This window comes from Columba livia, chromosome 17 (assembly GCF_036013475.1).
Source record: "Columba livia isolate bColLiv1 breed racing homer chromosome 17, bColLiv1.pat.W.v2, whole genome shotgun sequence".
NCBI lineage: Eukaryota > Metazoa > Chordata > Aves > Columbiformes > Columbidae > Columba > Columba livia.
In genome coordinates this window covers 12,489,337-12,508,592 of record NC_088618.1, presented here as the reverse complement: position 1 = coordinate 12,508,592, position 19,256 = coordinate 12,489,337, and the positions used below count along the sequence as shown (strand labels likewise).

The following is a 19,256-nucleotide window of genomic DNA, read 5'->3' as shown; positions in this document are numbered from 1 at the left end:
GCCCCAGCACCGTCCCTGCTGCCCTCCTGCTGCCCCGGCTCCTCGGTGCGCCAGTTTCGGGAAGGGAAAAAAACACCAACCTGTTTGGTTCCAGCTCCCTTCAAAGAATTTCCCGGCTTTCTAATTTGCAGCCGTAATAAAAAGTTACGCTTTGTGCTCTGAAAAGGGAATAATAGATCAGTAAGACTTGAACCTTAAAATTCAGCCATCCAGGGAAGCGGGGACAGGCACTTGGATAAATATTTAACTGTCGAGGCTTTGATATGAAGAACCTGCTTTTCCTCTGGCTGGGGGAGGGTGGGGTTTGTTGCCTCTTACAGTAATGAGGAGGATAAATGCAACAGCTGGTGGATATTCTCTATATTTTCTTTTAATATCAAGCTAGTGTTGCATAGAGCTTGAGTGGATAATGAAGAAATTTCATCTGTTCAGACAAGTTCAAATAATCCACTGGCTTTACCTGGGTGTTTGCCTCGAAGCCTGAAAACGCTAAACCAGCCGGCGCTGTCCTTGCTGCACGGGGAGGGATGAGCGGCGGCACCGAGTGTGGATGCCGTATGTTCATTTTTGGGCATTAAAGGCGACCCCGTGCCTCCTTTTCTGGCTGGGATGGCTCCAACCACGGTGGTTTTGGTCCAAGATCCCCAGGGCTGTTGGTTTGAGGATGCTCGTGCTGCTTGGCTGGGGATGTCACTTGGATTTTTGTGGGGTTTTTTTTGGTAGAATTGTTGGGAAACCCAGCAGGAAGGGAGCACAACTGGCAGCTTTTCATGCATTAAAAAGTGTTAAAGTTTTTTTGTCATTTCACATGGATGCTGCTTGCTCAGGATGGAAGCGACTGCCCAGACTTGCAGGCTGCGGGGGAAGCACTTCACCTTCTCCTTCCTCTGATTTAATACAGAATATCGTGCAATTAAGCCACTCAAAAGGCCATAAATCTTGTGGGCTGAATGCCGGCTGGGGCCGTGCGCTTCAGGCCAGGAGCAGCGATCTCTAATCCTGTGCAGAGAGAGAACTGAAATACTGATGAGAACTGAAATACTGATGAGAACTGAAATACTGATGAGAGGAGGTTTATTATTTTTTTTTCCACCCTATTTCCCTTCGTTTAAAAGAAATGTGTGCATTGGAATTGGAGTGTGCTGGAGAGGAGCAAGTGGTGAATAAAACATAGTCCAGTGCAGTCAGCTGCAGGGTCAGCTCACCTGTTTTGGCTAAATTTTAAATTTAAACCTTATTTTTATTATTTTTTTTATTTTACCTCTTCTCTCTCCTCTCCTCTCCTCTCCTCTCCTCTCCTCTCCTCTCCTCTCCTCTCCTCTCCTCTCCTCTCCTCTCCTCTCCTCTCCTCTCCTCTCCTCTCCTCTCCTCTCCTCTCCTCTCCTCTCCTCTCCTCTCCTCTCCTCTCCTCTCCTCTCCTCTCCTCTCCTCTCCTCTCCTCTCCTCTCCTCTCCTCTCCTCTCCTCTCTCTCCTCTCTCTCCTCTCCTCTCCTCCCTCCCCTCCCCTTCTTTTCCTTTTATTTCTATTTTTTTCATTACAATAGTATTGGCAAGTGAGACCAAACACCTTCAGGACAGAGTTATTTACCTGATTTCCAGCTTTCTTTAAGCAGTGGGTGTCTCTGTGTCACACACAGGTCCCCCCTTACTCATCCTCGTATTCCCACTTCTGCTTCTCCCACTCGCTTTCCCAGCACATCCTGCTCTTCCATCCTGGGAATCGCCTGGGGACATCCCAGATTCTTCATCCTTTTGCACATGCATCCTCGTTGGGTACCTTTCTCTGGGGTACCCTATAGCATCCATACCATCCCTGCATCCCATGCTGTCAATTCTCCCGCACGCGGAGCCTCACTGGGGCTGAAAGGAGTGACGAGCCCTTTGTCCTGGGTGTCTGCTCCTGTTTTTCACCGCCTGTTGAAACCCTCTATTTTATTTTCCTGAAGCAGGTGATAAGCGTTTGACTGATTCCACCGAGCAGGCGGGGATGAGACATTCAGGCTGGATTGACACCTAAAGGAATTTGCATTAAGCACTTCCAACTAGCCGGGCTATTTTTTTTATTTTATTTGAAAACCATCATCATCTATTTAGTGAATTCTTGCATGAAATTATGTCCCTAGTAGTTGGCATTATCCTGTCTGTGTGTGGAATCGCTCCTACCAGATGCACAGGGAAGGTATAAAGGTAAAACAATGGCCCAGGTTGGCCAGAGAGGTGGTGGATGAACCATCCCTGGAGACATCCCAGGCCAGGCTGGACGGGGCTCTGAGCAACCTGAGCTGGTGAAGATGTCCCTGCTCATGGCAGGGGGGGCACTGGGGGAGCTGGGAAGGTCCCTTCAACCCAAACCATCTGTGATTCTATGATAAGGGTAAAAATGAGTTTTTTGGGCCATGCAGAGGGTTAGGTGAGAGGTGACGGGGCAGAGCAGGGTGTTGGGAGAATGCTGGATCTGCAAAGGCTGAGAACTGGTGACTTTGGAAAGGATTTGGGGTCTGTCCTCATCTTGCTGGTGGGGAGCCCGGCACCCCTGTGGTGAGGGGGACTCGGTGCTTGCGGAGCCCCCAGGCTGCCTTTTGCAATGGGGCTGGGGCTGGGATGAGGATGGAGAAGGGACCTGAGGCTCCCAGAGTGGCAAAAGAATCGCTGGGATGTTCATACTTGGGGATCTGCTCCAAATCTGTCGGGAAAGGAGACCTTGTCCCTGTGGTGACACTTTTCCTGCCATCCCTTGGGCTTGCTGTAGCCGCCCCAGGCTGTCTCCCAGATTTTGGGGTGCTCCAAGCGTAGAGATGGGCTGCGTGTGGTCCCATTTGCTCCCCACAAACTCTTTAAAGCTAAAATAAAAAACAAGCGGTACATAACCAGCTCCCCGCTCCCCCAGCCAGTGTTTTGGAGCCCCCCCCGGTGCAGGCTGGAGGTTCATTTCGGTGCTTGTCCAGCTGTGACTGGAGGAAAATGGTCCTTCCCGGGGACTGGGAAGTATCGGCACCATCTAAATAGCCCCTTCTGCAGCTTCGCAGAGCTGCGCTGTGAATTCCCTTCCACCGCCTTTGCTTCTCCATCAGCGTTTCTGTATCATCGCCGGGAAGTTTTAAGGGGAGTGTTTGCTTTTTCCACCCCCTCAGCCAAGTAGCTGAGAATTTGCTGGCTTCTGGAGAGGTCTGAACTGGTGTTTAATGGGGGAATTAGCAAGGCCAACCCCCCTGAGCATTGAAGCGAGTCCAGCTTGTGTTGTGCACTGGGCTTTGGTTCTTCTGGTCTCCATCCAGGAGGAAGGGTCTGGGAGCCTGGCATGGGGTGATGTCCAGTAAGGGGATGATGCCCAGCAGAGGATGAGGCTCCTCCTGCCCCACAGGTGTGAGGTCTGGGGGCTCCAGGCTGTGCTGGGGGGGTTTAGGCTGTGAGGGCCATGATGCATTTCCAGCACATGCTGTTTAACCCCTTGTGTGATGCTGGCTTGGATAAAATAAAGAAAAATGGAAATGTTGGCCAGGGATGAGTGAAACCGCTCCTGGGAATTGGAAGGTGAGGCTGGGGGTGGTCAGGAGGTGTAGCCCCCTCTTCCCATGGGACTTACACCTTTATCTCCACTTATTGCTTGAAAAGTGAGAGACCTTTCACCCTGGGTTGCTGCAGTGCAAATGGGTGGATGCAGGAGGTTGGTGAGGAGCGATCTCTGACCCCCCCCATGGCTTTAAGTCCCTTATGTGGTGCCTCATCCTGCACCCCTGCTCCGAAGCCCATGCAGCAAGGATGGCATTGGACACTAATTTTGCATAAGCAGCCCCAAACGGGGCTTGTTTTACATGGCAGGTTTGCTCTATGCCCTGCTAGCACCCCAGTTACCTCATCCCCAAGTGGGTGGCTGGGGCTGCTTTGGAGTGGCCAAGAGAAGATTGCAGAGAAGCAGAGGAACCGTGTCACCTCTTGGGATGTCTTTGCAGCTCGTTATTTATACCCTCTGCCGCTTGCAGGACTTGTCCTTTTCCAGATTTTAGATTATTTAGTGTTTTTACCTTCTTTCCTGTTGCCTTTGCTGGAGGATGGGGTAGAGATTTGCTCCCTGGGTGCACCACCAAACTGTGCACAGTGCTGGGACACACTCTGCTGGCTGGGGACAAAACCATGGGGAAGCCAGCAAGGGGACAGCCGTGTCCTCTACAACCCAGCCATGTCTGCCCCTGCAGCTCCTCCCGTCTCCCATGGGTGCTGTGGCCTCATCCTGCCCCTGTGCTGGTCACCCATGGAGCGACAAGCTGCCATCTCCATCTGTTCAAGCAGGACTCAAAGCTCGGAGGGCACACAGTGCTTGTCACACCTGGGGAGGTGAAGGTGCAGGTTTGCTCTCAGCACCCAAGGGACACCTCAGGGGTCCCTAACAGCTGGGACACCACTGTCCCCAATGTCGGGGTGCTTGCAGCAGGATACCTTGTCCCTGTGACCCCCCTGCGGCAGGGGACTTACCAGGCAGAGGATGCTCCTGCTGCAGCATCCCGCTCGTCTCCTTTGTGGTGGGGAGGCTTCGGTCCCTCCTCCCCCCACTTTGGGACATGGAAAGGGGTCAGGGCCATGGGCAAACATGCAGCCGACCCTCACTGGTCACCCAGTTGGCTCATGCTGTTTGTGTGTATTTACTACTTTTTTTTTCCTCCTGAAAAAACAAGGAGAGAAAAAAATATCTCTCTGTCCAAAATCACTCATCCTTCCTCATAATGAGAGCTGTCACCAGCCCTGCTTGGCAAGGAAATGATGCTCGCGGTAAATATTTGGTCTGGAACTGATTTATGGGTGGAAAAAAATGAGATTAGTGGCTAATCATTGCGTTGCAGGAAGCGTTTTGGGCCGAGTGCCGGGGCCGAGCAAGCGGGGAGCTGGGGCTGTGCCCGCGCTGGGGCTTCGGCAGAGGTGCCACGGTTGTGCCGCCAGGTTGGGATCAAGCAGCAGCAATGGAAGGGTCAGACCAGCTTTGGAGGCTTCTCCTCACCTTAGTGCTTGGCAGATTTGCTTTAGGGACATTAGGGACAGCTCAGGTTGCCCCTGGCGGGGCGTGACATGGTGACCATCACCCACAGGGCTGCTGCTGCATTGGACCCCCGTGGGCTCAGAGCCAGGACGGTTCTTTCATCGGACCTGGCTGGACACATCACCCACCCCAGCACACCCAAAAAAGTCATTACAGCCACCCTAAAGGCAGCAGCAGCTTTTCCTGTGTGAGGAAACAATTAGCTTATTAATTTTCCCCTGCTTAGGCAGGCTGGGGAGCACGGTACAGTCATTTCCTATCGCCTGGCATGGCCAGATGCCCAGGGCGGTGGGAGATGCATGGCCCCGGGGAGGATGCTCCGCGGTCCCCAGTGCGTATCTGAGCTCGGGTGCATCTCCGGTTGACATTACTGGAGCAATGACAAGAGAGCAGAACCTGCTGCCCTTGGACAAGTGTGTAGGTGTTTGCAGGAAAGCAGCTGCTGGATGCAAAGAAAGTTTTGAGAGTGAGCAGTACCGGGGTTTTACCGGGGTTTGTGCTTTCCTGATTTCCACCGCATTGGCATTGCCCAGCTCTGGTTTGATTCTGTGGCTCTGGGTTTCCCTCCTGAGCTCAGCCGCTGTGGTTGTGGAGGTGCTGTGATTTGCTCCCTCCCCTCTCTGCTCCCACGTTGTGTTTTTTGCCTGATTATAACCATATAAGCAGGTACTGAAGGCAGCAAGTTGAGTTAAAGTCTGTAATTCAGTTGTGCATCAATGCTAATGGTGTCACCTCTGAGAAAACCGTCTCCAGCTGTTCATGAGCTGTGAGCTTGATGACTGTGAGTTGTCACGTTGTCCACTCCATGCTTGTATGGGTCTCTGCCCCAAATCCTCCAAAAATGCTGAGCTGCCTTTCCCTGAGGCAGCTTTGGGTCAGGCGCTGTTGCAACATGGCCCTTTTCAGCCAGGTTTTGCAGGAGGAAGAGCTCCTGAGTGCAATGCACTCCTTAATGAAAACTGTCATTTTTGGTGATGGGGAAGAACTGGAAGTGCTTGTAGGGAAACGGGTCTAATTCTCACATCAGCTCATGGGCAGCCCAGCATCTCCCTGCGTGAGCAGCTGTCCCCATTGTGCCACTGGTCCCTGGGTACATCAGTCTCTCCTCCCCACCTGCGAGCAAATGTCCCCCTAGATTTCTTGCCCTTCACTTTTCTCTCATTTTTCTTCCTCCCAGAGTCAAGAAGAAGAACAAGCCCTTGAACCTCAAGATCAACAACAGTGTGGGAAGCTGCGAGAACATCCCGGCGCAGCGTTCCCCGCTCCTCTCCGAGCGCTCCCTCCGCTCCTTCTTCGTGGGGTACCCGCCGTTCCTCCCCTCCACACCCCCTGTCCACACCGAAGTCACCTTCTCAGCAAGTAAGTCCCAATGCCAGCCCCAGGTCCCCTTTCCATGGGGTGGGTGATGGTTGGTGCGTGAGCATTGATGGTCTGGGAGGGTGTTGGTCTCTTCTCCCAAGGAACAAGCGCCAGAAGCAGAGGAAATGGCCTCAAGTTGCGCCAGGGGAGGTTGAGGTTGGATGTGGGGAACAATTTCTTCCCCAAAAGGCTGTGGGGCATTGGAACAGGCTGCCCAGGGCAGTGCTGGAGTCACCATCCCTGGAGGGTTGGACAGACGGACATGAGGTTCTCAGGGTTAGTGCCAGAGTCAGGTTATGTTGAACTTGATGATCTTGAGGGGCTCTTCCAACCAAAATCATTCTATGATTCTGTAAAATATGAGCCTGGAAAATTGAATATATGTGTCTGTGTGTATATAAGACCACTGCCGTATTGAATATTGATTTATATAAACCGATATACTCCGGTATCGCAATAACGGGTGCAGGAGGGTGGCTGCAGTCGTTTGGAAAAGCCACAAGCCTTCCCGTGCTGCCTGGGTTGGTGACACAACTGGTTGTCACTTGAGAACGACTTTTCCAAGGGCTCCTTTGTGAAATCAGCTGTGGCTTTTCAGACCTCTCCTGCTTGTAGGGCTTTAAACCTACATGGAGTCACGAGTGACACCGGCCTCGATGCCAACAGGTCTGGTGATCCCAGCAGCTGGGCCTTGTCCTGCCCGGGACGTTTGTCCTCGTGCAGGAGATGCTGGTGGTGGGACACGATGGGTTTGGGCAGTCGAGCTCACCCAGGGTGTTGGGAGAGGCAGCCTGACCTTTATTTCCCAGTCTTGGACCACATGCCCCTATTAATTCTGCAGGAATTGAAGCTTTTACAAGGCAGGTGTGACTCTCAGCCTAAACAAAACCCTCCCAGAAAATGTGTGGCAGCTGCTGGGAGTGATGTACACACCAAGAGCTGTCGCGGGGAGGCTGAGCTCCCTTTGCCTCTTGTTACTCAGCTAAAAACTTCCTCTGACTCTATATGCCAGCTTGTTTTCTACCACCTTCCCCTCCCCAAACTTCTCCCTTCTCTTTACTTGCCCAAAATGTGGTCTTTCTGGCTCGTTTTTGGTTCTTCTAGTCATTCTTACGGCTGGGCTCCTGGCTGGAGAAGGGGTTTGCAGGCAGCCCCCTCCTTGCCCACCCAGCCCCCCGGCACCACCAGGTTCTTCTCCTCACCATGGGAAGTGGCACCAAGACGGATTCACCAGCCAAGCACCGGTTTGTGGGTACCAGTGTGACAGGGAAGATCCTTTGCCCTGTTTTCATCCCTCTCCCAGTCCTCTGAAAGGCAAAAAAAATCACAATTCCTGTCTTTACTTTTTTTTTATACCAATCGTCCACTGTTTAGGATTATTGATTGTCATTGAGCTGTTTCTTGGCATTCTTTTGCTCCCCTTCCATTGGCTTTGGGGACAGTGAGATCTGGCAGGAGATATTATTTCTGGAGATGTCCAACTACCCGACCCCGGCAGAGCCAGATGTGCCTGGAACGAGGGGTATTTTTGCACCACTCTCCCCCCTGCAGCATCAGCTGAGTTCAACTTGCAGCCCGGAACGATGGGGACCAGCGGACCAGAAACCAAGAAATAAAACCCATTCTCAGCAACCCCCCGCCATGTCTTGTTGCATTAGGTTCACCTCATGCATCAGCCTTGGATTACATCCCGTGGTGTGATAACCTGATGTAATGTGGCATCGCAGGAGCGCGATGCGATGAGAAGTGATGGGCCGTCAAGTGACTAACACTGCTGGGGAGGCGTCTCATTTCACTCGGCCCTACAACTTTCTTGGCTGCTGCGAATGTTTGCTGGGCCTGATGTGATCCATGGAGAGAGGGGCTTGCTTGCGCCAGATCCCTGTTGAGAGGTTTTAGCATCAGCAAAATCATTTGGTCCTAGCAGGATCGGCGTGTGTGCACTGAGCGACCCTCGTGTCGCGGTTGAGACGGACAAACGACATGGACCAGGTTCTTTCAAGATGAAAGTAATAGACGCCATTTATTGCTACAAGTGCATTTTTATACAATTCTACCAGTTCATGTGTCTTTTCACTGTTGGTTACAAGTTACAGCACTAACATCTCATTGGTTAATTTTTCTATCATCCATGTTATTCTTCTATCCCCTTCTCTCTCACGGGTACATCTCTCCTCTCTCCGGATACTCATTTACTCCCATCCTTCTCAAGGGTAAATCTTAATATCTCAAGGCTGATCTCTACTCTCATATTTTCTGTCAAGGATTCCACAGACCCGCTGCAGTTTCCCACACCCTCGCTCTTGGGAAACTGCAGGGAAAATGTGACGCAAGGCAAAAAAGTCCCACTAGATCATACTGTTTCTCTCTCATTTTTCTGCATTGTTTCTGTACTGGTGGCATGTTCTTGAGCTGAATTCTGGATTTCTCTCACCTTCCACATTTGCTTTTCTGGTTTGTGACCCTGGGGGATGAGCGGCCGCATCCTGCATATGGCCGAGCCCTGAGGGGAGAAGGATGGGGTTAATGGAGCTCAATGCCAGGTTCATTACCTTGTGGAGAGTTCGTTACCTTATGCCGAGTGGTACAGAGGAACGTTTATTAGTGTGATGGAGTAGATATCTCTACAGCTTTCCCTGTGCCCAGCGTTGGTGTTGTGGGACCTGAGTGGCTTCTCCCAGCTCCGACATGTGGTGCTTCATGTGTTTTGGGGTCCCCTGCTCTCATCTTGCTGCAGTTCTCACTGGTCTAAAGCACCAGGACTTGTTGGTGCATGAAAAATGCTGGTCATGGTTTGGGGGTCCCATGTCCTGGGGTGCCACTGTTTCTCGTTGCCTTCTAAGTGTGATGGGTTTCCTGTGTGCTACTGGATGAGCTCCATGGGGCTCACAGTGCCCACCCCGCATCCCAGGGACCTCCCTGTCCCCATCCCCATCCTTGAGGAACAAATGTGGTTTGGCAGCCAAGTCTCTTCTACCCAGGAGCAAGCATCAGGAGCAGAGGAAACGGCCTCAAGTTGCGCCAGGGGAGGTTGAGGTTGGATGTGGGGAACAATTTCTTCCCCAAAGGGCTGTGGGGCATTGGAACAGGCTGCCCAGGGCAGTGCTGGAGTCACCATCCCTGGAGGGTTGGACAGACAGAGATGAGGTTCTCAGGACATGGGGCAGTGCCAGCGGTGGGGAACGGTTGGACTCGGTGATCTTGAGAGGCTTTTCCAACCAAAATGATTCTGTGATTCTAAGTTCTCCCCAATATCCCACCCCTATGACCATGGATACCTAAACTTCTATGACCAAAAATGCCTCTTCCCTTTTTCTCAGCACCGCAGCACCCAGTACACTCTAGATTGATGTGGAATTACATCCCTGAGCACTGAAACTACAAAATGTTGTTGTTGTCAGCTTGAGATGCAGGAGCAGAGCCCGGTGAGCCCTCGCCCCCCCCTCTCCCGCTGTCTCTCCGTGATCTCTTCTCAACAGCCAGCACATCTTGCTGCTTGTGGCAGGAGCGTGTCCCCATCTGTGTCACCTCTGGTCCCGATCGGATGCGGGTTTGGATGCTTCTCTCTTATTTTTAACAGCCGGTTTGCCCTGATGGGAATAGATTTTCACAGACATGAAGCGAGGGTGCCCGGGCTGGCAGTGAGCTGCAGGAGAAGCCTCTTTCTCCTGCAGCACAGATCTTGCTGGAGGGGCAAAGTTTCCTTCACCCAGGGCCAGGATCCCCGTGAATTTTGGTTTTGAATGGAATTTTTTCCTTAGCAGCCCTTTGAGGGGAGGCAGAAGGGAGAAATGAAGACTTTTGGGGTGCCCTTGAAATCTGAAATAGCCCAGCCCTATGGCTGAGGAACAGCAAATGGTTTGTCTCCATACAGGACTCTCTCACGGTGCTTCTGGTCCCTCCTGGTGATCCAGTGACCACCAGAGATGTATTGTTACTTTGAAATAGAATTTAGGACTCAACACCCCATGACTAGTGCTAGTGGTAAGTGAATGGTTGTACCTGATGATCTTGAAGGTCTCTTCCAACCAAAATGATTCTATGACTCTATGACTTGGCTACAAGCACCCAGAAATCAGGTTGGATCTTCTCGTTTTTATTGTCAAGGCTTATAGTCTAGTAGGTCCTGTTTGTGTCATGGTTATCTGTGTGTCCTGGTGGCATCTGACATTTCTCCTGGGCTGTGTCCTCTGCTTGTCCTCTCCCTTTTGCAAGGCCAGCCAAGGCACTGTCACCCTGTGCGTCCACATCAGGTCACCTGCTCAGTGGTCTCTAGGATGGGCCAACAATGTTGTTTCCATCCTGGACTATTGAAAACCAAAGTGGGGAGAAGGAAGGACAGAAAAGTCCATGCATGACTTTGCTAGGACAGAAAAATGAGCACCCGGGCACGTGGCTGTGCAGGGAATGTCCTCGCTGCTGCCCGTCCTCCAGCTGGCGTCCAGCCCTGCAAAAGAGAAGGAGCAGCCAATGCAACCCAACCCAAGACCTTGTGTGTACCAGGAGAGAAAAACCCATCGTCTGTCCTCAGTGTTCCATGAACTGAAGTTCTGCTGGAGGCTTCTTTGTGCGGGGACATCGCTGAACACCTTCCTGCAGCACACAGCAGGGAGGCTCTTGCTGTGGTCTGAGAGTGAGACAGGAGCCGTGGAGCATCCCTTGGTACATGGAGTTATGAACAGTGACCTCTCAGAGATTTTGTCTTGTCCCTCGAGAGCCCATCATGGCTGTTTTAATGTGGTCTCTGGTGATGACCACCTCCCCTCTCCAGCCCCATACATCAGCTCTCTTCTATGGTTGCCTTTGGTGCTTCTCTGGCCATGTCCCTGGTGGGTCACATCTCCTGAATCCCAGTCCTGGCTTTAGCTCTTTGTGACCAAGGAATTTGTGGTTTATAGCATGGATTGTCTACCCCAATAAGCAGCCTGGCTATGCCTACCTGGGCCTATGGTGGTCAACCGGTGATGGCCAAGCAAGTGGCAAGTACTGAGGTGCCACCAGAGCTCCTTGTGCTTCTTCAGCCCCTGAGCATCTGCCAAAGTGCCCTCAGAAGGGCTGGCACTGGTAAGTGTGGCTGGAGGAGAGGTGTTCAAGGTGACATCCAGTGGATCAAGGAATCCAGGAGCCCTAAATCCAGGCCCAGGCAGGACCTGAGAGCATGATGCTGGTGTTCAGGGTGCCATGGTGCACATGCCATTCCTGTCCCCAATGCTGGGGGTGGCTTCACAGGGCAGAGACCTCTCTTAAACGCTCTCCCAGCCCAAACCACCCTCAGCAGGGGACTTCCCAATCGGGACATAATTTTTTTTGTGAACATCAGTGGGTTTTTTCCTCCTGCAACCTTCTCTGCTACCAACACAAGCCATGGTATGACACTCCAGAGCTGTGTTGGCAACCCAGATGGGAGCTTCCCACAGCAACATCTGGCCACATCTGGCTGCCTCACCATCGGCAGCAGAGGTTCCCAACCCCAGCAGTGCTGTGCAGAGCCGGGGAACACAGCTTTGTCTGGGTAAACCTAATGGACCCTGCAAGGCTGCAAATTGGAGGGGGGGTGAAAAAATCACAATGCGAGTATTTAAGCCAGCGAAGTGACTGAATGTGACATTTTGACTGGATAAATAGGATTGTCACGCTGCAAAGAGGAACTGCCAGGATTATAAAGTGACTCTCTTTTCTTACTAGAGAGGCGCTCTGAGAAGAGCTTGGCCTCGTTTGGCTGCTCTGATGATCCCCTTGGCAAGGGCTGAGGTTTCCTTTTGACTTGCCCAACCATCCTTCTACCCCCAGCAGGGACACTGTGGGGATGTTGCTGGATTTGGACCTGGCTGTGATTTTCCTACAGAATATTTGCCATATGCACTAGTGGAGGGGGCAGGTTGACCCTCTCTTTAGCTTGTATCTTGCATGGATTTTATATCCTGAGGAGGGAAAGCTGCTGGCACTGCTGCTCCAAACATTGACACAGCTCTATTTGGGGATCTCTCCCATCCTATTTTGGACCTAAAACCAGACAGAGTGAGGACCGAGGTGTATCATGGAGGGACTTTGCACCCTTGGGTGCACCCTTTGCTGCAGAGCAGCTCCTTGGTGTGCTTGGCTCTCTGTTTGGGACTGTGAGGGCAGGAACCTCTGCCAGCATCCCCCATCACCATCATGGTATGTCAGGTTGGCCAGAGAGGTGGTGGATGAACCATCCCTGGAGACATCCCAGGCCAGGCTGGACGGGGCTCTGAGCAACCTGAGCTGGTGAAGATGTCCCTGCTCATGGCAGGGGGGGCACTGGGGAGCTGGGAAGGGCCCTGGGTTGTGATTTTTGCCTGGGGACAGGCTGATAGAGATACACCCAATGCTGGACCTGTCATGGTTGTCTTCTAGGTGGTTGTTGAACTGTTTTGGGAGGGAGCTACACCCCAGTGTTTCTCCATAATCTCCCCAGGGGACTCAACTGTCCCTGGGACAGTGCAGGGGTTGTTTTGGTGGCTGCTCAGGGCAGACCTGGGTCTGTAGGATGTCTACAGACAAGTGCAATGTCTCCTGGCCCTTCCTGGGCTTTGTGGTGATTCATCCCGGGACGCTTTCCAAGTTCACTTCCATCGATTTGATCCATCCCATTCATAATGTGAACATTGCCTGGCACTGTTCGTTGTAGTAGGAGGAGGAGGGTTTGTTTGTCAGGCTGTCACCGTGATGGATAACGTGTTCACACCAATTCCCTGGGCATCCAGAAAGGTGCCAGGAGATGAATAAAGGGGAATAATGTGCCAAAACATGGTTCCTATCAACGCAGTTCAGCTCGGTGAGGGTGCTGGGGCTTGCTGAGGGCATCACCGCCCTCCTGTCTGCCCCCAGGGAGGGCAGAACCCCACAATAAATGAAATAAGGGAGCTCTGGCTCCGCGTCTTCAAGCAGGAGATGCCCAGACATCCCATCTCCTGGCTGGGGAGTGATGGACAAACATCCGCACCGGCAGCCGAGAGACACCGAGACCTGTCGGGATGGCAGCGGGGGCCAGGAGGGCGTCACAGCCGAGGCAGCATCCCGGTCCCCGTCACCTCCCAGGTGCGCGGGTGTCACTCAGGGCGCAGCGGCGGCTGTCACAGCTGCCTGTCAGTGCCGTGTCGGCTGTCAGGGACGCGCCGGAGGCGGCTGTCACCCCCCGCCCAGGCAGTGTCCCCCCGGCCTCGCTCTCCTCCCGGCACATCTGAGCTCGTCAAGTGCTGTGTTGACTCGAGGATAAGCTGTGCCGTGGAGCCGGAGCTGTGACCTTTACCGGCAGCGAGGGAAAGCGCGGGGGTTTTGGGGTGTCCAGGTGGAAAGGGATGTCGCCCAGCATCGGGGGGTTCTGTGCCACACTGCGAGGATTGATATGCTGGGTGGTATTGAACAATATCATGATATCAGGAAGGAGGGTTTAGGCTTCTGGGGGCTGTTCCAGGTGATGGGGAGACAGGAAAGTGATGGGGGCTCAGCTGGGGGGTCCTCATTGGGCTGCTTGGTTGGTCCCTATTGGGCTGCTTGGTGGGTACCAGCTGCATCCTGCCCTGGGAAATCACACCCATGCCCATTAACCACCACATCAGGGGAGGAGATGGGAGGGGGGGGAAATAATCCTAAAACTGCCCTCACACCCGTGTGTGAGGGGAATGATGGCTGAGAGTGCTGTGATTTTCAAGCCAGAAAGGAGATTGTTGGTGATAACTGTATAAGTAATGACTGACACCCAGGCGGGGGGGGTCAGCAGGCATCAATCACTGCAGTGTTCCAAAGCTCAGGGGGAGTCAACCCATCCTGTCTACAAGGTGTTTATATATATATATATATATTTTATTTTATTTTTTCTTGCAATTACCTCTAATTGTGATGATTTGGGGTTTTTGATGAGAATATTCCTTCTGGGACACTGCACATCTACCTTCCCTTTGGGCATCACCCCCATTTAATATCCCCCAGGAAAAAAACAGCTTTTCCTCTGGGTCTGGGTGGGCATCTCATGTGTGCAGGTTAAAGGGGAGAATCCCCAATTAATTCCAAAGCCCCCCAAACCCTTGGGGCTGTTCCCCATGGTGGTGGGGGGGGCCTTTCCCTGCCCTCCTGCCCCGCTTCGCTTGTTTTCCTTCCTGCAAACAGCAGCTCTATTGTTAAACACCACGATCCTTCACATCTTGCTCCCTCTAATGAACATAATTAGCCGTGAATCACGTAGGTCTCATTTTTGTTAGGAGGTTAAAATTCCCCGATACACTTTAATACATTTTTGCAGCGAGCACATTTAGAAAGTAATTAAAAGGCTCAGCCGGCTTTGCCTGCATCCCCTCTTCGCCTCCCCAGGATGGATTTGATTGAGGCCGGCTGAAAGTTAGTGGAAATAAATTGTGGCTGATAAAGCGGAGATTGTGATTGAATTCTGGGCGAGGAGCTTGTTCTTGCCCGTGTGTTGAGTTCATCAAGGAGCGGTGTTGAGGGGTGGGGGGGAATTTATTAGCGTAATGTGATTTTACTGATGAGAAAATGATGTTTAGGGAGGAATAGTGCTTGTGTGTGAGGGTCCTGCTTGTAAGAGCATCATCTCTGGGGCTTGGGGACATCTCTGGGTGGCTGCAGATGTTGGGGCAGCGGGAAGGATGCTGGTCCGGGAGCCTGGGGTGGGTTATCTCAAGGAGTGGTGAGGAACATGTGTCCAAAATATTGGCATGATGCTGGTGTAAAACAGCCAACCTGGGGCTGGGGGCAGCAATTACCTTAATTGGCTTTGTAGCCCATCAACATCTTAATTGCTGGCTGTGCCTGGGGGGTGCTCAGGACCGAGGTGGTGGAGGAAGAGAAGGAGCCGGAGCAGCTGCAGGCAGGAGGTGCTGGAGATGGATGTTTTTTCAGGTGCTCCCAAGGCTTTTAAGAAGCACCGAGCCGCCCCGGCGCTGGGCCATGTAAATGTAACCTTCAGAAAGAGCGGGCAATTGAAGCGCCCTGCCGTCCGCTATATTAAAGCGGGATATTAAAGCAAACAGCGGCTCTCCCTGCTCGTGTGGATCGTGTCGAGAGCGTGTTTGGCCAGGGATTTGCTGGCGTTGGGAGCAAACGGCCGGGCTGGCAGCTGGGGCTGCGTCCTTGTGCCCGGGAAGCCTCTTGAATTGAAAAGTCAGTGTTTGAACCCCTAGGCTGAGCATCCCAGGGGCAGGACCTGTCCCCTGACAGGAGGAGGATGAGGAGGGTCCCTGCCCTTGCTGAGGCTGAAGGGGGATGTGCAGTCCAAGCACAGTGCTGGCATGGCTGTGCTGCTAATTACCTGCCTGCTCCAGCTGACACTAATTAGCTTACCTCTTTTTCCTTAGCCGACCAAGGTCCCATTACCCTTTCTCCCTCCTTTTCCCTCAGAAGGAGAGTGTCCAGGATGCTTTTTACTCTGCTCTTGTATTTCAATATGAGTTAAATTACCTTCCCAGCGGCTGCCACTTGGCTTTTGGTTCAGCCACAACCGCAAGACGTGATGTCTTATTAATAAATGATGCGGTTGCCATTTCAGCTGCGCTTTGCCTTTCTTGTTTGGACACCACGATAGCTTTGCAATCCCACCCTATGTGTGGATGGGTGTAGCACCTGTGGGGTGGCTGCAGGACCTCCCACCCTGGCCCAAACTGGGTGCTGGGGGTGCAATGAGGGGGCAGGACACCTGGGTTCCCTACAAAGCTTGAGGCCTCTTGCTTTCCAGCAAGGGAGCCCAGCAGGGCATCTCTACAGGGAAATAGTAGGCAAATCCTATTTTTTTGTGTGCATCCCGCCCCCAAAAGCCTGAACCTTTGCTCTTGCTTTTATTAGGCCTGATGGTTTTCCCTGTGTCTCCTCTCCCCGCAGATACGCTGTCAGTGCCTCGCTGGTCCCCGCAGATTCCCCGTCGAGATCTGGGAAACTCAATAAAGCACAGGTATGCTGAATCCTCCCCACTGCTGGGAATGAGCATCTCCCTCTGCATCTCTGGTCCCGAACGGGGGGCTTGGGACCACTCCCCCTATTTCCCATGCTGGGCTGTGCTGTCCCATTTAAATTCCATTTCAGTTTAGATTTGGTTTAGATAAAGCTTGAGCTGCTATCAATAAAAGCTCTATCTAATCCGTGACCCCACCAACCTTCAGCAAATTGCCCATCTCTGGATTATTGCCCTTCCGTATCTCCCGCAGAAAGAAGCACTAGAAATGGCTTCGGTGCTGCTATTCCATGGGGCGGCTGCTTCTCTGATGGGCTCGAAACTCGGGTCCCCAGGGCAGGGAGATGTTTTGGGGGCTCTGGCTGCAGCCTGGGGTAGGTAAAACCAGGGAGCTGGTGGCTAATGCCCATCTTGGATGGCTTGGATCAGGCTTTGCCCTTCTGGATAACTCAGATTTGCGCTTTGGCATCCCTAGAAGATGCCTTGACACCTGCCGCAGTGTTTGAGGGCAGCAAGGAAAGGAAAAGTGGGAGCTGGGTAGATAAGTATGGTTTGTGAGATGTTTCTGCAGGAGCAGGAAATGGGGCAGAGCAGCTGCTTCTATTCCCAGCCGCTCTCTGTGATTCTCTCCGCAGGTTTTCCACCAAGTACTGGATGTCACAGACCTGCACCGTCTGCGGGAAAGGAATGTTGTTCGGCTTAAAATGCAAAAACTGCAAGTACGTTGCGGTGCCCGAGCGGTTTGTGTCGCTCCTTAGTGTCGCGAGGGGGATAACGCGGGGAGCTGAGCTCGGGCCCATGGAAATGAACCAGCCTCTCGCCAGCTCAGCCTCGCAGGAAGCTTTAATGAGACATGAAATGGGGCGAAGAACATCGCAAAACGGGGCTGAGCTTGGGGCTGCGTGCTGGGGATGGGAGCGGGGTCCTTGGGGAAGATCCTGCTTGGTCAGACCCCCCAGCCTCCCTCTCGCTGCCGCCCTGCAGATGCCCACGTTGGAGGGGTTCCGTGTGGAATTATCTGGGGGGAGATGGGGATGGATGCGCTGGGCCGGGGGCTGAGCAGCTGGGACGAGAGCATCGCTTGTCCGGGCATCCGATGGGATTTTTTCCTCAGCTTTGGGCTACATCCTCTATTATTTTTGCATCAGCGAAAGTCTCGTGGCTCTCGATTTCCCAGCAATGTCGTGGCACCGAGAAGCCAACTCACCCCACACTGCAATGAAGCTGCGATGCAAAGGAGAGGGGCCGTGCTGGCCGTAAAATTGGGCAGAACTGGGAAAAGATAGCGAGGCAGAGGCTGGGGCTACTTATCCTGCTTTAAATCCAGCACAGTCCCAGCTCTTAAACTGTATCGTGCAGCCATCAGCACTTAGTGAAGCTGCTTCTGGAGACACAATTGCCTTTCCAAGGGATGGGTGCTGGGAATACGCCAATCGGCCACCGGTAACCGCGTTAGCCAGAGCTATCGAGTGATAACGATCACTGTTGCCGTTGATTAAATGCTGATGAGTTAGCAAATTGGGATTTAAACCTGGACGAGAAATGCCTGGCTACTGCGCAGTTCCTGGTGGTTTTCTGGAAGTGCTGTTATCAAATAGATATATATTTTAAAGCGCAATTTGTGTTGCCTTAAATGCTCAAGCAACTCGAGGCTTTGCTGCCCGTGATCCCTTCCCGGGGCTGGTACCCGAGCGGGAGGAGGGATGTGATGCCGGGACCTGCGATGCTCCTGCTGCCTGTAGTCGCTCAGAAAAGAGCAAACAAATCCCCCAGTTGTAAAAAGTTCAGGTGAACGCAGGGTATTTACGTTTGCCAGCTTTGCCGTAGCCGCTGGCTCCTGTGCTGCTTTCCCCAGGAACAGGAGGGGAACGAGCAGGTAAAACAAACAAACCTCCGATCCCCCCAAGCCTCGAATACCAAATTAATCTCTGCCTTTCCCTCTAGGAACGGCTTTGCAATAAAAGCTAACACGCACGGCTCCTGAATTTTCATTATTCAGCTCGTTGACTTGTAGCTGCTGTCTTCTTCTTTTTTATTTTTCATCCTTTTACCCTTGTTTTTTTAAATCCTTTCCTCTTTGCCTTTTCCCCGCTTGGGTCTCCCTGCTCTACTGGGGCATGAGCTGGGATTCATTTCCATCCCTAATTAAGAAAGAATGGTAATGTTTTGGGGCGCGGGAGCCTCCTTATGCCTATATGCATGACCCAGGGGTGAAGCCCAACATGGACTCCTGCCTGGCTCCACGAAATCAGGCAAAGCTCTGCAGAATATTCACTGTAGCTGTAAATGCTCCCATTTATTTTTTGTTAAAGGTCCTGGTCATAAAGCCAGGAGGGAAGGCTATAGGGGCAGAGGGTCATCAGGAGCCAAAGGGGACAGTGCAGCCACTGCCCCTGAGTTTAATTAGGTGTAATTAGTGCTGGATGGTGGTTGGGGGGAAGCAGCTTTCCCTGGAGTGTGGGTTTCTGCTCCTTTTATTGTATTTTATTTTAGAGAGTTGAGAGAAGGGAACGGAGCTGGTGAGGGGCTGGAGCACAAGTGTGATGGGAGCGGCTGAGGGAGCTGGGGGTTCAGCTGGAGAACAGGAGCTGAGGGGAGACCTTCTGATCTCTGAACTGCCTGAAAGGAGCTTGGAGCCAGGGGGGTCGGGCTCTGCTCCCCAGGAACAAGCGCCAGGAGCAGAGGAAACGGCCTCAAGTTGCGCCAGGGGAGGTTGAGGTTGGATGTGGGGAACAATTTCTTCCCCAAAGGGCTGTGGGGCATTGGAACAGGCTGCCCAGGGCAGTGCTGGAGTCGCCATCCCTGGAGGGTTGGACAGACGGAGATGAGGTTCTCAGGACATGGGGCAGTGCCAGGGGTGGGTTATGGTTGGACTCGATGATCTTGAGGTTCTTTTCCAACCAAAATGATTCTGTGATTCTATGTCAGCCGAAGTTGGCAGAAATT

At 52.6% G+C, this 19,256-nt stretch overlaps 1 protein-coding gene across 4 annotated transcripts in view; it reads left to right on the top strand.

Moving 5' to 3' along the window:
- The window catches only part of KSR2 (kinase suppressor of ras 2), an 88,187-nt gene that overhangs the window by 24,147 nt on the left and 44,784 nt on the right, over positions 1-19,256 (top strand). For all 4 annotated transcript variants that reach the window (XM_065033865.1, XM_065033863.1, XM_065033866.1 and 1 more), the window contains exons 5-7: positions 6,207-6,388; positions 16,241-16,310; positions 16,946-17,029. In XM_065033865.1, coding sequence (XP_064889937.1) covers positions 6,207-6,388; positions 16,241-16,310; positions 16,946-17,029 — 336 coding nt within the window. The remainder of the gene's footprint in view (positions 1-6,206; positions 6,389-16,240; positions 16,311-16,945; positions 17,030-19,256) is intronic.